At 51.2% G+C, this 16196-nt stretch overlaps 1 protein-coding gene across 1 annotated transcript in view; it reads right to left on the reverse strand.

Moving 5' to 3' along the window:
* Positions 1-8440: 8440 nt before the first annotated feature.
* Positions 8441-16196, reverse strand: part of SHISA6 (shisa family member 6) — a 183472-nt gene continuing 175716 nt past the window's right edge. The window contains exon 6 of the mRNA XM_069032748.1: positions 8441-8991. Coding sequence (XP_068888849.1) covers positions 8441-8991 — 551 coding nt within the window. The remainder of the gene's footprint in view (positions 8992-16196) is intronic.

Raw genomic sequence — 16196 nt, forward strand, 5'->3', positions numbered from 1 at the left:
AAGGGGTGGGCCCAACCCTCTCTTTTTTCATGCAGGAGGATCCCAAGCCTTCCCACACGGAGGAATTGCTGCTTTGCCAATGGAATGGCTCTGTGCCAGCACTGATGTGACAAGGTGACACCAGGCCCCTGCTGTACGAGTGGCCTGTGGCCGAGGAAAATGGACAAAAACCCAGCTTTGTTGCTCCTCAGGGGACTCCACAGCCATCCCATCACTCCCACCCTCCAGTCCTTCCAGATAAATGTCCATCAGCTGGTCCTGTTCTCTGCTGCCTCCAGGCCCGCAGTGAGGTCCCCGCTGGGTCGCAGGGCCCTGCTCAGCCCGTCCCTCTGGTCAGCTCTGCCCTGTGCCCCATTCCCCAGGGAGGGAACGTGGGACCTGCCCCACACAGTGGGGATGAGCTGTGATCCCACTGCACCTCCCAGGGCACTGGTGGTGACAGAGCTGCCCTGGTGCTGGCCAGGGGCTCTTCCTGTCCTGGGGCAGCCACCAAAGTGTCCCTCCAGTCACACTTGGGACGTCCGACCCTCATCAGGGGTGATGCCAGGCTGCCCAGGCCACCTGAGCCACTTCTGGCCACCACCAGGGCAGCTGAAGAGGTCACTCAGTGAGGCCAGTGAAGGTGGCTTGAGGGAAGGCTGCTCAACAAACAGTGAGCTCTGCACCTAAGTGCTGGCATCAATTAGCACAGGGACTGGGAACAGTGGGATTTGCTGTCTTTTGAGGTAGGAATTCGTCCCAGCTTCATCTCTGTCACCACTTGCTCTCAACACCACAAATCCTGATGTTCTCCTCGATACCTTTTATGGGAAGTGCAGAAATTAGCTAATTCCCCATTGCTCCATCCCCACTTATTAATGCTACATGGAATTGGGTAATTATGAATAGAACTGCCAGGCAAAACGAAACTTCTCCTTTAAAAATGCATTTTAATTAACTCTGCTGGGTTCATGTGCTCCTTAGGAAGAGCTGACTGTGCCTTACTGACTGAGCTGTGCTCACACAGGAGACCACAAGCTTGGCCAAAGGGCTGCAAAAGGGCTTTGCCTTCCCTCTGGTCCTACCCTGGAAGATGATTGTGGGGTGTTGCTCCTCAAAGCTTGTTTGATCTACTGAAGTTTGGTCTACTAAAGTTGAGCAGCAAAGAAACAGAAAGATACAGAATCATTGAATTACAGACTGGAGTGGGTTAGAAGGGACATGAAAGATCACCCAGTGCCACCCCTGCCATGGGCAGGGACACCTCCCACTGTCCCAGGCTGCTCCCAGCCCCAATGTCCAGCCTGGCCTTGGGCACTGCCAGGGATCCAGGGGCAGCCCCAGCTGCTCTGGGCACCCTGTGCCAGGGCCTCCCCACCCTCCCAGGGAACAATTCCTTCCTAATATCTGATGTAAACCTACTGTCTCTGCGTGAAGCCATTCCCCCTTGTCCTGTCACTCCATCCCTTGTAAATAGTCTCTCTTCATCTTTCTTGTTGGCTCCATTCAGACATTGAAAGGCCCCAGTCAGGTCATCCTGAAACCCTTTTTTTTTCCCAGGCTGGGCAATCCCAATGTGCCAGATCAAAGACTGAAAACAGAGCTGGGGCGTGGTGAGTGAGTGGTGGAGAGGTGACAACCTCTGCCCCGCACAAGGCAGCGGTGGGAAGGATCCCTGGGGCACCAGCAATGCGAAATATGAAATTTTACATTTCCTTCACAAAAGGCAAGGAAAGAACCCCTGCCACGTTTCCCAGCTGGACAGAGGGGCAAGGAAGCCCAGGCTCAGAGATGGCAGAAATGAAAATGCAGTTTGCCCCTCCAGGGTGGCAGTGGGGGCTGCTCAGTCACACCCACCCTGAGCTCCCTGGCACTTCCACATCCTGGAAGGGTGATGGGGAATCTCCTGTGTGTGCTCCACTGCTGAGAGCAAAAGCAAGGCCCCTGTGGAAGCCTCACCACTGTGGGACATTCCACAAGGTCCAGCTTTGCAATCCAAGGCTTTCTAGATGGAGACAATTTCATGGATTATGGAGGCAAACTTAAAGAAGGGCAACTTTAAAATAAAATCCTCTAGGCTTGTGAGACAAAATTTTACAGCAAATGGTAATGTGTCTCTGCTCCTCCTGATTTTTCCTGGCACGATGATGAAATGCAGTAAATAAATACATAAAAATAATGAGTCTTCCAGACCTTGCAGCATTCATTTTAATAGATGCTATTTAACTACACATAGAACCACAGATATCTACCTTTCAAACGCTGGTTACAAAGATTGGGAAGGCTGCCAAGAAAATGGCTTTTATTTGCCCCCAATAGATATCAAAAAGAAACAATTTATATGTTGAAATTGCCTTTATTTTTTAATCCATAAATAGTTGTTACTGACAAAAGTGGAAAAATCCTTAAGACTCTAAATTTTACTAAACTGATAATATTTTTGTTTACAGTACATACAGAATGTGCTTTTACAGGTAGGTATAACAACAAGAATAATACAGAGAAAAACAGTCAAATACTGCTCATCTTGAAGCTTGTTTAATGGTTAACCAAGAGTCTGTGCAAAGTTACAGATACAAATGTACTTCCTCTTCAGTACTACTGTATAATAAACATGGAATCCATAAACTGGGCTAAAGCACAAAAAATATCCACTTAACCCCTCTTAGGAAATATTGTCCCCCAAACTAAAAATATTACAGTAAGAAGTGTCTTTCTCAGAGCCAAGAAATTCTTGCTACAAAAATGTCTCAGGGGTTTGCAGGCGGGCGGGGGCGGCGGCGGAGCAGAGGGGCAGGGGGAGCGGCTCCTCCTGGCAGCGGGGCGGGATGGAGACCTCCCGGCATGGAGAGAGACCTCCTGGGACAGAGAGAGGCCTCTTGGGATGGACAGAGACCTCCTGGGACAGAGAGAGGCCTCTTGGGATGGACAGAGACCTCCCGGCATGGAGAGAGACCTCCCGGGATGGGGAGAGACCTCCTGGGACAGAGAGAGACCTCTTGGGATGGACAGAGACCTCCTGGGACAGAGAGAGACCTCTTGGGATGGACAGAGACCTCCCGGGATGGACAGAGACCTCCCGGGATGGGGAGAGACCTCCTGGGACAGAGAGAGACCTCTTGGGATGGACAGAGACCTCCTGGGACAGAGAGAGGCCTCTTGGGATGGACAGAGACCTCCTGGGACAGAGAGAGACCTCTTGGGATGGAGAAAGACCTCCTGGGATCGAGAGAGGCCTCTTGGGACGGACAGAGACCTCCCGGGATGGACAGAGACCTCCCGGGATGGACAGAGACCTCCTGGGATGGAGAGAGACCTCCTGGGATGGAGAGAGACCTCCCGGGATGGAGAGAGACCTCCTGGGACGGGAAGGAGACCTCCTGGCATCGAGAGAGACCTCCTGGGATTGAGAGAGACCTCCTGGGACAGAGGGACCTCCTGGGAGAGAGAGAGACCTCCTGGCATGGAGAGAGACCTCCCGGGATGGAGAGAGACCTCCTGGCATGGAGAGAGACCTCCCGGGATGGAGAGAGACCTCCCGGGATGAGATCTCCTGACATGGAGTCCCCCTGGCATGGAAAGAGACCTCCTGGCATGGAGACCTCCTGGACATTGTGTGGCCACAGTGGAGACCCGAGGTGCTGGGAGCAGAGATCTCCTTCAGACTGACACCAACACACTCACATGGCCCCATCCAACTCTCCCCTCGCCCTGGGCAAAGCACTGTTGGCTTTTCCCAGCCAGGATTTTGGCTCGGGGAGGGCACCTCTCACAACAGAGAGAGCTGGGAATGACCCCTTCTCCCACCTGCCTGTGGACACAGCACAGAAGTGGCTGCTCCCCAAGGAGCAGCCCCAACATGGGCTTATTGCTAACAGCACTCGCTAGGAAAATATTTCAGCCCCTTTCTCACACATTTCCCTTCTTTCACTCAGCTGAAATACCCCTGAACACAAAATCTGTTCATGCTAAAGGTACTTCAGCAGAGCCCCTCCTTCCAGATTAAGCACTAAATCTGAAACCAAACTAAGACAAGCAGTTTCTCCATGAGCTGAGGATGGCAAATTGATCACAAAGAGAACACGTATTTCAAACACAACTACAGTTACCCTGGTTCATGGCGATTTTGTTTGTGGTGGTGGAAGAAGATGAAGATGTCTTCCCAGCTACCAGGAGCTAACCATCTCTTACAAAAACCTGATGCCAAGCTCCTGCAGATTCCTGGTGGGAATGCTTCTGATAGAACAGAAATGTGCATGTGGGAAGCTCAGGTTCCTGGGAGCAGCTTTGCAGCCAGCCAGGCTCAGCAGACAGAAATTAAATCCAGGCCAGGGAAGGAGGGCTTACTCCTGGACAGCTGTCTCCGTTTCTTCCCACCCACCCCCATCCCCAAGTAACAGCTCATCGTTTATAAAAGGAACATTAAAACATTGAAAAATATTTCTTTTTTTTTTTTTTTTCCTTAAAACACGGTTCACTGGCATTCGAAGGCTTTTTATGACAAAGTCTCTGTTGCATGTGGTGCTGTGTGTGGTTCATTAAAAACAGTTTTCCACGTTTCAAAGAATGATTCAACACAGTTTGGAAGCTTCGATTGCGACAGGGTCAGTCAGAACGTGTTGATTGCGTTTTACAGTATGTATGTGTATATAAATTTGTATCTATACACACACACAGAGTTGTATAAAACCCAGTGCAGCCACCCAGGATGTGTCGCTGCTCAGGGAATGCAAATCATTATCAGCTTGTAGGAAATAATATAAACTTTTCTACATCCCCCTGCCCCAGTCCCTGCACATGCGCTCTGGGAACTGGACACTGCCCAGGTGCGGGCTTGCACCTGTGGGTGGAGAAAAAGATCAATTCTGCAGAGTATGTGACATTAATCAAGGCAGGTTATATTGTACTGTACAGAGGAATGTGGCTGCTTCCCTCTTTTCTCCTGAGTGCAGGGTGTTGTGGTGGCTCAGACATGGGGAGGAGGAAGCAGGAAGGTCACAGTGCAGGGAACAGCATCCCTTAGAGCTGCTGCCTGCCAGGAGCCTGGCCAGGAGGAGAGCAGTGGGAGACTGGGCAACCCCAGGCCGGCACTCTCGTTCTGGGCAGACAGTGGATTGTGACACACCCCACACGATGTGTCAGGACAATGACAAACAAGATTCACAAAAACACTTTGCTGCTCTACAGTTTCTGTTGTGAGAGGGTCTCAAAGCACTTCACAGCTGTTATGGTCTGATCCCTCCACAGAACTGGGAATTCCCATTATCATCATGTGTGGGCCATGGGGAACTGAAGTGCTGGGGAGCAGGCTGTGGGTCACAACACTCGCTCCCAGGGCAAGTGATCCTTCAGTGACAAACTCTCAGAAGGAGGAATAAGGAAAAAAAAACGACCTAAGGACAGCTGTGTGTGCTGAAATGCCACTGCCCCATCTACCAACCCATTCCAGCACACAGAGCGAGCTGTGGGAACACATGGTGCCCAGGTGGTATCCAGGGCACGGTTCCTTCCCAAGGAAATCTGCTGAAAATTTTCTGTGGTGGTGGCAGAGTCCCTGAAGAGATTTGGCCTAAAAAGGCTCCTTGTGGGACACATCTGCTTGAAACAGTCGAGTGGGTAGAAAAAAGACAAGGAAATGAGGCTAAGACTTCTCTGGAGGATTCTTGCCCAGGTAGGGGCAGCAAAGGGCCAGTGGTATTTGTTAGCTAGAACAGGAGAAGACACAGAGGTCAAATGGCCCAGGCACAGCTCAGCACCTGCACGGGCTACTTGAACACAAAGTTTCCAAATTTGCATCTGGTCCAGTAACTTCTTAGGTCACAAATGGAACATTTAGATGAGGACTAGAGCTTGAGACACACAGCTATGGACATGGAAAGAGGAGTGTTCACCTACCCACAGCCTCCCACCGTCACCTCCTCTCCGGCTCTGCCACCACAGCTCCTGGAGGCTCTGCAGTGGACTCTGCTCTCCCACAGTGTTCAGATCTCCCTGGCTTTGCTTGGGCCAAGAGAGAGCGGAAGAGCCCCAGAACCTCAGCAGCAGCTACAGCCACAAGAGTTTCTCTTCTCTTCACCTCGGCCTGTGGGAAAGTCAGCAAGGGCAATGTTTTCACAGGGATTGTCTTCTGGGAGGAAATATCCAGGGGCTGAGCTGAGGAGCTTGGAGGTAGTCAGGGGAGAGTAGTGTCCATCAAGGGAGGGGAGCAGGAGATGAGGTGTGAGCCTGTTCTCTGTCATCCCTCCCATGCCATGAACTGCCACCCTGATCCACTGACAGCCCTGGTTGTTGCCCAGAGTGATTTTGCCCAAGGCTGCAGGATCTGACCCTGGAGACTGTTATTAGATTATTCCTTCCCAGCTCAGTTTCCGTCAAACAAAGCCCCAGTAACCTCTCACTGACGGAGCCCTTCTCAACACAGCCTCCATCAGATGGGGCAGGATAAAGCTCTGGAAATAGGACCAGCTCCAGGACAGTCTGGGAAGGAGAAAGGCCACCTGGACACCCCGCTGAGGCCCACCTGTAAGTCCCACTGGGGTAAGGACACATGCTCCTCCCGCCTACCCTGCACCAGAAAAACCCAGTGCTGCACCAAAGCCTCCACAGGAGACTCACGCTCAGGCCCCAGGATCATTGTTTGCTACAGGACTTGACACGTTGGACTGGGAATGTCATTAAGGCCAGGAGGTGGGAGGTATTTGAGGGGAGGGAGAAGGGCAGAGCAAAGTTCAGTGAAGCCTAATGAAGAGCCATGTAGGAAAAGAGTCAGTGTGGGGAGGTGGGACAGGAAGAGAAATGCACAGGGATGTGCTCACAGCCTGAAGTCAGTCGTCATCTCACCCGGAGGAGGGAGCCTGCCCGGATCCACTGGGGGGGTGTGTGTGTGGTGGGGCCTCAAGGGCACACCAGGGATGGTGTCCAGCACCCACAGCTCCAGCACCAGGTCTGGCTGGCCTTCAAACCCTCTGAGACCCTTTCCTGGCCGCAGAAGTGTGTTCCAGTGGGAGTCGGTTCTACAGAATTTGGTAGGAGCACAAGTCAAAGGGAAAAAAAAAAGGAAAAACCAAACCCAAATCCAACAAAAAAAAAAACCAAAGCAAAGCCCAATCTGCCTGGAAAGCCAAAGGTAAAACCCTCACAAATTCTGGACCCACGAGTCTATGTTTTAAAGATTTTACAAATATACAGTATCTAATTAGTATTATATCAGATATACAACATGCCCATTAATTATAATTATGCTGGATATATAATTTATATGCATGAAATGTAACTGTCTTCATGGTTAGGATTGGGACTCAGTGGAATTGGAATTTGGAAGGTTTTCTTGGGAAGCCATTGCAGGGAGAGAAAACCACGGAAAGTTACCGACCTGCTTTTCGGTAAACAGACACCCTCAGCTCTGTGCCTCTGCTAAGGGCTGGAAAAAGATTTGCTACATATGGAGTTCTAGGCTGTAAATGGGAGGAGAAAACGTTCAGAAACAGGGGAACTGGGCCATGGAAAAGGCTATCAGGAAAAGAAACTTCTGGGGAGAAATCCTGGCTCGGTGACAGGCGTGGTGGCAGCCTTGGCTCGGGGGGGTCTCGGTGGGGTCAGGAGCTCCCCCAGCACAGGTCAGCAGTGTGGAGCTGAACGGGTTCTGGTGCTTCAGGTTCAGCAGTGGCAAGAAGCTGGAGGAAGAGTAACCCTCTTCTTCCTTCCTATTTACATGTTGGAGACACCAAGATACTAGAATGAGTGGAGAAAAGGGTCTAACAAGCATTTCAGCGTATTTGTGCTTATTGAACACATCAACCCCACTACTTCCTACACTGAGAGAGCAGGCGATTTGTAGGCACTAGTATGTTTTTTATCTTATGAGTATATTTAATATAAACTAAAACTTTATTTCTCAGCCAGGCTATTCTTATCCCTAGATCTGCCAGTCCCGTAGGAAAGTCTGCCCTTGAACTTGCTCCAAGGGTGACAAAGAACAGATGTGTGGGTGCTGACGGGTGTCGAGCAGCCTGGGGGTGACCCCAGCAGCCAGAACTTCCCTGCTTGCTACAGAAAGGCCAAACATGAGGACCAAGAATGAGGCCCCTTCCTGCATTTCCTCCTCCCCATCTCAGGCTGCTTCTCCTTGGAGCAACTGAAAAGTCCTGAATTAATGGAAACTGTGGGATAATGCAGGTGAGCCCTTGGAAGGAGCCATCGATTACTATGGCTTTCTTTGACAGAAACTGATGCACATCAGGAAATTTCCTCTGTTATCCCTCACTAGTGTCTGACTGCTGCTTCAGCTCTTCCTGTGTCACTGATGAAGGGGTGGCTTTAAAAACAACGTGGATGGGACTGTCAGAGAAGTCTTTGCAGACACTGAGTTAGTAGAGGTTATCTTGGCCTATAAGGCCACTGCAGAACGGGGTGCTGTGGCCACCCCAGTCCTTAAGGAGTATCTACAATGCACTGGGTCATGTCAAACAGTCACCTCTGTTTTGCTGGCGGTGCGGTAGTGGTGGTGGTGGCCGGGGATGTAATGCAGCTGTTCCACCGTGTTGTGCCGGCGCGAGGCGAACGCTTGGCGCTTGGCCGAGGTCGGGTTCATACTCAAGGTATTGTACAAGTTATTTGAGGCACTGGGATGGGAGTGCATTTTTGACATCCTGTAGCGATCCAAGACCGGTGTTGACACAAAGACATCTGTGTGTGACAATGCCCTGGACATGGACTGCTCGGGGTACCCCGACCGCTCCGGCGACAGCAGCGGGTCCTGGGAGTGCAGGCGCTCTGCCGACAGGAGCTGCTCGTCTGAGAGGATCCGTTCATAGGACATGCTGAACTCCTCGGGCATGATCCTCTCAGGGGACAGCACTCTGTCCTGGGACATGGCGCGAATGGGACGGCGGGGCCTGTCCCGGTGGTTGCTCTGCTGAGACATTTTGATGACGTTGATGGGCAGCGTTCCCCGGGCTGCCAGGTCGGGCAGGTGTCTCCTCCTCATGTAGTACTCGTCAGCCTCTTTGTCAGCTGTGGGAAGGGAAAGGGAGAGGTTAGAAACGTCAGAGTGCTGTCCCAGGGGTGAAAAGGGGCTGTGCACAGCACACAGCCCTGGAGCTGCCTCCTGGTGACACCCATCTGCCACAGGCACGGACACCCTGCCAGAGAGACAGCCCGCTGTGGGTGGTGTCACCAAGGGCTTGTGGCAGACAGAGGAGTGTGCAATGCACGGGGACAGTGTAATCCCCTGGGCAATGCATCCCATCCTCCTGCACTGTGGGACAACAGACTCCATGTGCTGGGGAGGCCAGACCGTGGTGATTTACATGAAAGATGAGTTATGGAGAAATTCCCAAATGTCACCTTCACGGGAAAGAACAGGGCAGGTGACACGAGCAGGCGAGGTCCCCGTTTGGGGACATGCACATCTCACCTCTGCCCTCAGACATGGGAATTCCCCGGAGCCGTGAGTGACCTCATCACATTTTAATTACCACATTTAAATATTCAGAAATGTGACCACAAAACAGGTTTGGTGGTTGTGGGATGGTCTCTGAGACACTGAATCACCTGCCCAAGGTTTCATTTCCCACTTTTTCAGTCAGCCTTGGTTGATATAATAGAATTTATCCCATGGAACATTTCTTGCTCAGTTTGCTGCTCCTGCATCTTAAACGATCTCTCTGTTGCTCTGAAATGCAGCACACGCCCCACACACACACTCACCCTCCTTTTATTTTTTTGGCTTTGAGAGAAATGCTGCAGTCTCAGAGAGGATGTTGGCTACTGCAGCTGTATCGTGATAGATCTCTGGGATCCTGCAGCAGCTGCAATGACCTGATTCAACCAGCTTGTGACTCAAAGAAGCAACTCCACAATTGTTCCAGATTTTTTAAAAAGCAACAACAGAAACACAAAACCTTTCTGGTTAATCCATTGGATGTTCACATGCTGGGAACTGGGGTACTGGGATCACTTACCTGGAAGGAGGCTGCCCAGAACAGCCGTCCTTCCCCAAAATCCCACTGTCACAAGTGGGAGAGCACAACTCTGGTCTCCGTGAGTCAGGGGATGGAGTCACATTTAATGCTCCACACTGATCATCCTTGTGAGCCTTCTCCCTCATTGCTCTGTGTGTTTTCCTGATGTGTCCAAAAGCATCCCCCTTCCTTTCTGGCTCATCTTAGAGCACCTCAGAGTGAGACCCATCCCAGACACCCGGCAGGAGCCCCCCTTTCCTTGGAGAAGACAGCACTGGTGTGCAGGAAGGGATTCCTCATGCGAAGGTAAAGGAAATTTCTCCACCTTACAGAAGAAACGAGGCTTGTTGCAAAGTAACCTCGTAGGAAGAGCTTGGCACGGAGCCCCCAGAGCTGGGAACACACACAGGACCCAGCAGGGACTTGCCCTACCAGGCTTGAGCCAAGTGCTGATGGGCAAAGACATCCTCTCCTACACATCCTTAGCCAGATCCTGGGACCTGACAGAAAATTCCTTGGGAAAGTCATTTGTAGATAAGACATGATATGATGATAGATACATGGTGATGATAATAAAGAGGAGCCTTGTTTATTTTCTCAGCTCCAGTATTTCAGTCCGTGGCAGGAGAAGGAAGATGGGAAAGGATGAGATGGCAGAAGATGAAAATTTCCCATGCATGGAGGTTCTGAGGAGGTTAGAGTGACAAAAAGAGCAAAGCTCTGTTGCAGGACAGTCTGGGGGATCGTGAGGCAGGCGAGGTAGGTGCTGCCTCTTCCCACAGGCCTTCAGCAGGCCTGGTAGTTAAATATGGGTGGAAATTCCCTCTTTCTTCTGACAGAGCCATCAACCTGTAGGTTTTATGTGCCACATTGGCTGAGAGTTGAGACAACTGGCTGCTTGTCCCATGAGCCAGAGCTCATGTGGTGGGTGCTGACAACATCCCAGAGCTTTGCTCACAAGACACCGGTTCAGCAAACCCTGCAGAGCCGTCACCACCCTGTGCTGGGCCATGTCCCTCACTTATCTCCTCGCCCCCTCTCCCACACCTTCCCTTCACTTCTCCCTGGCCCCTGTGCACACCCTGGAAGATCCATGAGGAGGTGGGGTTGGTTTCCTGTCTCACATCCAGAAGCAGGAGCTGAGAACATCTGTGCCGTGGCCTGTTGGCACCACTGCTGCTGCCAACCCCTTCCTCACAGCCCACACACCCCCAAGGTGTGAGGGCACCCACGGCTCCCCTGTGCTCGCTTCCTGCCCGTGGGATTTGCTCTCCAGAGCACACAGTGCAGGAATGAGTCTTGATTTTTCGCAATCCAACGCTTCTTGGAAGGATGTCTCACTGCAAATGTCAGGCAGCAGCTCTCCTGGGCTCGAGCTCTCGTGTCTTTAAAATCACCTTCTAGGAAGCCTGAGGGCGGGGGAAATTCCATATGGCCCCAGGAACTGGAGGCATTTTCATTCTATATTGTGGCCATAGATGGAAATGCCACACTGGGTGTGCACAGGCTCGGTAACCACGCTGGAGGCTGCCTGCAGAATGGGAATGAAGCAATTAGCACTCTGGCACTTGGCCTCTGCTCTGGATGAGAGGAGTTCCGCTGGATTTGCCCAAGTGACTCTAAATAGATGTAATTAAAGCACAGAACATCCCAAATGGAGATGTGCTTGGATGCTCACACCTGGCTCTGGTAATTGCCAGCAGGAGCTAAACCAGCTTATGTGAGGTTTACAGCTCCGAGGCTGCTAGAGAGGTGGCACAATCAGCTGAGTGAAAGTGGTCTGAAGTTGTTCCTTGCTAATTTCAAACAAACATGCAGCATGCTCTACGCTTTAAAACGTTTTGTCCATTAGGAGCATTAAAAATACCTTTTCCTTCCCTCTCCCACCCTGTGACCGTTGTACAGCGTTTTCCTGGACATGGCCAAACCTTTCAGGGAGCTGATTTAATTCCAGAAGTGCTTCTAAGCTCACTCAAGCCATGTCCCCCATGATGCTGAGGGGGAGGAACATTTCCAGGTGTGGAAAAACTTCTCATCTCCATCTCAAAGGAACCAGAAGAGCCGGAACAGCCGTGTGTCACACCCAACAAGCTGCTCGAGGCAGCACCAGACAGACATTTCCCAGGCTCTTGGCTCTGAGGGGGTGTCAGCCGGAGCCAGGGATGGGGAATGAAGCCTGGCAGGAATGTGCTGCATCACACACGTGCCTGGTGCCAAGGGAGAGCTCAGCACAGCGCTGGAACCGCAGAATTCCTGCACCCAGGGGCAGCAGTGAAACAAATCCAGCTCCAGGCTGGGGAGAGTGGGGCTCCAGGAGCTTCGCCCACCGGCTGGGAAATGTGGAGGCCTGGTGGCACAGTTGGCCAAAACCAAAGTTTCTGCAGGGACTGAAAGCTTGGAATCATAGAATGGTTTGGGTTGGAGGAGATCTCAAAGAGATCTTAAATTTCCAACCCCCTGCCATGGCCAGGGACACCTTCCAGGCTGAGTCATGTCACCCTCATCACACCAGCACAGTCCCTGGGACAGTTGGGATCTGGTAACCCTGCCCCTTATCTTGTCATTGATGCTCACATGAGAGCAGACATTCACAATTTCAACCAAAATAAAACTCCAATCCAGTGTGTTTCTCCATCAGGGTTGTGCTTAAAAATTCAAAAATGTGTCTTAAGAGGATTCCAAAAAAACCAGAAATCGGGAGCAGACAAAAAGGAATCACGGGTGCAATTGCTTGACAGGAATTTTTCTATTTTTAAATCAATCTCATACTTCTGGGTCTTTCCTCATGTTTTTCAAACATTTGGAACTGGAATTACTGGGAATTATGCTTTTTGCACACTTTTTGGGCTTTTTCTCATTGGTTTTGCTTGGGATTTTTCTGCCCTTTCTTTGGCAGTTTCTAGAACACTGACCTGGGCTGGTCTCACCAAACCTCAGGGATGTCTGAGTGCTTCAACTGCCTTGGCTTCAGACTCAGCTGATTTGCCCTTAGACAGCTCTTTTCTGTGGTTTTGGGGTTTTTTTTATTCCCATTTGGAGGGAGATCCCCAAATGAGTGCTCTTAACCACACATTCCACCTCAACCTAAGGTGCCACTGCAGAAAGGCGGAGCAGAGCTCCTCTGGCGCTGGAGGTACAGAAAGGAGGCACATCTGTGGTGCTCTGGGAGGAGAAGTTGGAAAAGCCACGGGTGCTTTTTGTCCCCGTTGTTTGTTATCATGGTGAGGAGAGGTGCACGTGTGTGTGCACGTGAGGCCCTCCCAGTAATTCCTCTGCTTTTCCTAAAGGTGATTTTCCCGGCTTTCTTCCTCTGCAGCTCCAGCACGTTTCCTCTCTGGGCTTGTCTCTCCTTGTTTTAATTGGCTTTAACATTTCCGAGCTGCCCAGGCATTTGTGATGATTCTCCAGCCAGCACCAAGTGGTTTAATATGCCTGAAAACACGAGCTTCCTTCCTGGCTGACCTTTCTCACTTAGCTGGGAAGAGCAATTCCCTGGAGCACAGCGCAGGACGGAATTAATCCGGCTGCTCTTGCTCAGCCACGCTCTCACGGCCTCCCATCACTGCTTTTCCCACCTGCCAGGGCTGCCAGGGGGTGCCCAGCCCCTCAGAAACCCTCCCACGACACCCCAGGTGGGTTCCTGATGTCTGTGCCCTGAAGGAAAAGCCAGGGAGATCAAGAGCCCTGGTCTTTCACAATCTGTCTCTGCTAACTGGAGGAAAGTAAGTAACTTTTCCCTGCCTGGCAAGCCCAAAGAAACCCAAACAAGCACCTGAAATATGGATTTTAAAAATATCTAATGCTTTTTATCCTACCTGAATAGAAATGTTTGTTAATGACCTCTTCATAATTTTTTGTTTTATTTTTTTCTAACCATGACAGGGAATCTATTGGAAAGGAATAATTTTAAATAAGAAAAATGAATGCACAATGAGTAATTTTCAAACTCCTGCATTTAGATATTGCACCTTTTTTGTGTTGCCTTCAGCTCCTTCATATGGAATAAGAAAATTATCCTGCTGGCATTTTGCAAGGGGAGGTTTGGGCACTGGGTGCCTCTTTTCCTTTGGCTCTGGAGTAGAGCAGCTGCAAGAAAGTGATTCAGTGATTCTGGAGGTGCTGAGTGTATTCAGTCCCAGCAGGAGCAGGGAGGGCTTGGCATTTTCAGAGCCGAGATTATTTGGCCACTCAAAAACACAGAGTCGAGCAGCTGGTTTGGCATTTGCCAGGTGCTGTGCAGAAGGCTGGGGTGGTGCCCTGCAGAGACCACTGAAGCCCTGGGTGGGTAAATAGGTGGAGATGCCCTGCTGGGGTTGGTGGGGTGGCTATTTAAGGGTTTGACTGAACCCCTCTCCAGCCAAGAGCCAAGGACGAGCTCAGTGTCCTTGGGTTCCTGGTGACTGCCAGGTGTCCACTGACTGGGACAGGGACTGCCCAGAGGGGCAGGGAGGCTCAGGAGCACTGACTACACTCAGGACATTTAATCTTGGCACCTTAACACAAACCTGGTTTTGTCATTTTAGACAAATATCTAGGAAATCATAGGATCACACTGTAGAATCCCAGACTGGTTTGGGCTGGGAGGGACCCCAAAGCCCATCCAGTGCCACCCCTGCCATGGCAGGAACACCTCCCACTGTCCCAGGCTGCTCCCAGCCCCAATGTCCAGCCTGGCCTTGGGCACTGCCAGGGATCCAGGGGCAGCCCCAGCTGCTCTGGGCACCCTGTGCCAGGGCCTCCAGAAATTCTCATTTTGATCACCTCATACTGGGGACAATTTAAAGCAGAAATATTACAATGCTGTGGTTTCAAGGGGTTTCCAGTCTCAGGCAGTATCATCCAAGCTACCCATGAACACAGACTGTTCATCACTGGGAGGCTGAGGGGGGAGAACTCTTTTGGTTGGGAATGTGAGATCCAAGTGTTTCCAGGGAACAAAGCTCACGGCAGAAGCAGAGCTGTGCACAGGGAACATGGAACAGGGAGGAAGGCAGGCTCCAGTCCCCAAATACCTCAGCTCTGGGATCCAACACAGCTCAGCACATTCTTACTTTTAAGCAGATCAGATGAATTTGCCTTAATATTAAACAGGTACATAAGTCCCAAGTTGAGGTGCCGAGGAGTGGACTGAGATTCTTTTTTTTGTGCTACATTTTCATTTCATTGTCTCTTTTGAAAAATCTTCCACAGATAGTTCTTATGGACAGTCCAAGGGCTTCCCTGCCACTTAATTTGGTGTCTCCCTTAGCTGGCTAAACTGGGAATGCAGATTTTGTACGGACTAAGTCAGATCTGCTTCTCATCCTCCCCTGCCCTCCCCTCAGTGATCCATTGGAACACCTAAGTTATTTCTCTAAGTTCAGCACTCTGATTCCATGGCTGCATCCAGAAACTGCTCATGGAAACCACAGAGCAAGGGTGAGTCTGCAGAGAGCATTTCCTGCACAAAAATCACTCATTTCAGAATCCCACTGAAGCTGAAGAGTTTGTAATCGGCAAAGGGGATGAACGGGAGCATTACAGAACCATTGGCAGAACAATGCAATCCATAAAACAGCAGCAAAGGAGAGATGCTAACGAGTGTGAATAGGGCAAAGCTGCTGGAATACCCAAAACACCCTGTGGATCTGAGCATGGAACAGGCCAGGAGGAGCTCTGGACACACAGCATGGAGCAGAGCATGGATCTGCTGAGCATGGAACAGCTCTGGACACACAGCATGGAACAGAAAATGGATCTGAGCATGGCACAGGTTGGGAGCAGCTCTGGACACACAGCATGGAACGTGTGGATTGCAGCACTGCCCAAGGCAGGCAGGGCTCCTCCTGGAAAGGATGCTCCCAACCACCTTAGCAGCTTTCTGCTGTCATTTGGTTCCAGCTGCCCCTGGGGCTGGTGGGATCCCTTCCCTGGCTGTGCCAAGGGCAGCTCTGAGCACCCAGCTGGGCTCGGCTCAACTCCAGCAGAGCGGAGAAAAGGATTCTCAGATGACTCCCTCAGGAGCAGATCCGAGTGGGACAGTGGGAGGCAGCACAGCAGGGAGGGCAGCAAGCAAAGGACCACATGTGCTCTGCCAGTAATGAAATGACTCTCTACACTCATCCCTGGTGGGAGGCGACAGCCAAAGGAGCCATCCCGGGGATGCCATCCCGGGGATGCCAACCCGGGAGTGCCCCGGCAGAGGGAAGGGGGTTGCTGCCTCAACGCCGTGCCCGAGGACACACGAGGTACAGAGGGAGGGAAACGAGCTGACAC

The sequence above is a fragment of the Aphelocoma coerulescens genome, chromosome 18 (assembly GCF_041296385.1).
Source record: "Aphelocoma coerulescens isolate FSJ_1873_10779 chromosome 18, UR_Acoe_1.0, whole genome shotgun sequence".
Lineage (NCBI taxonomy): Eukaryota > Metazoa > Chordata > Aves > Passeriformes > Corvidae > Aphelocoma > Aphelocoma coerulescens.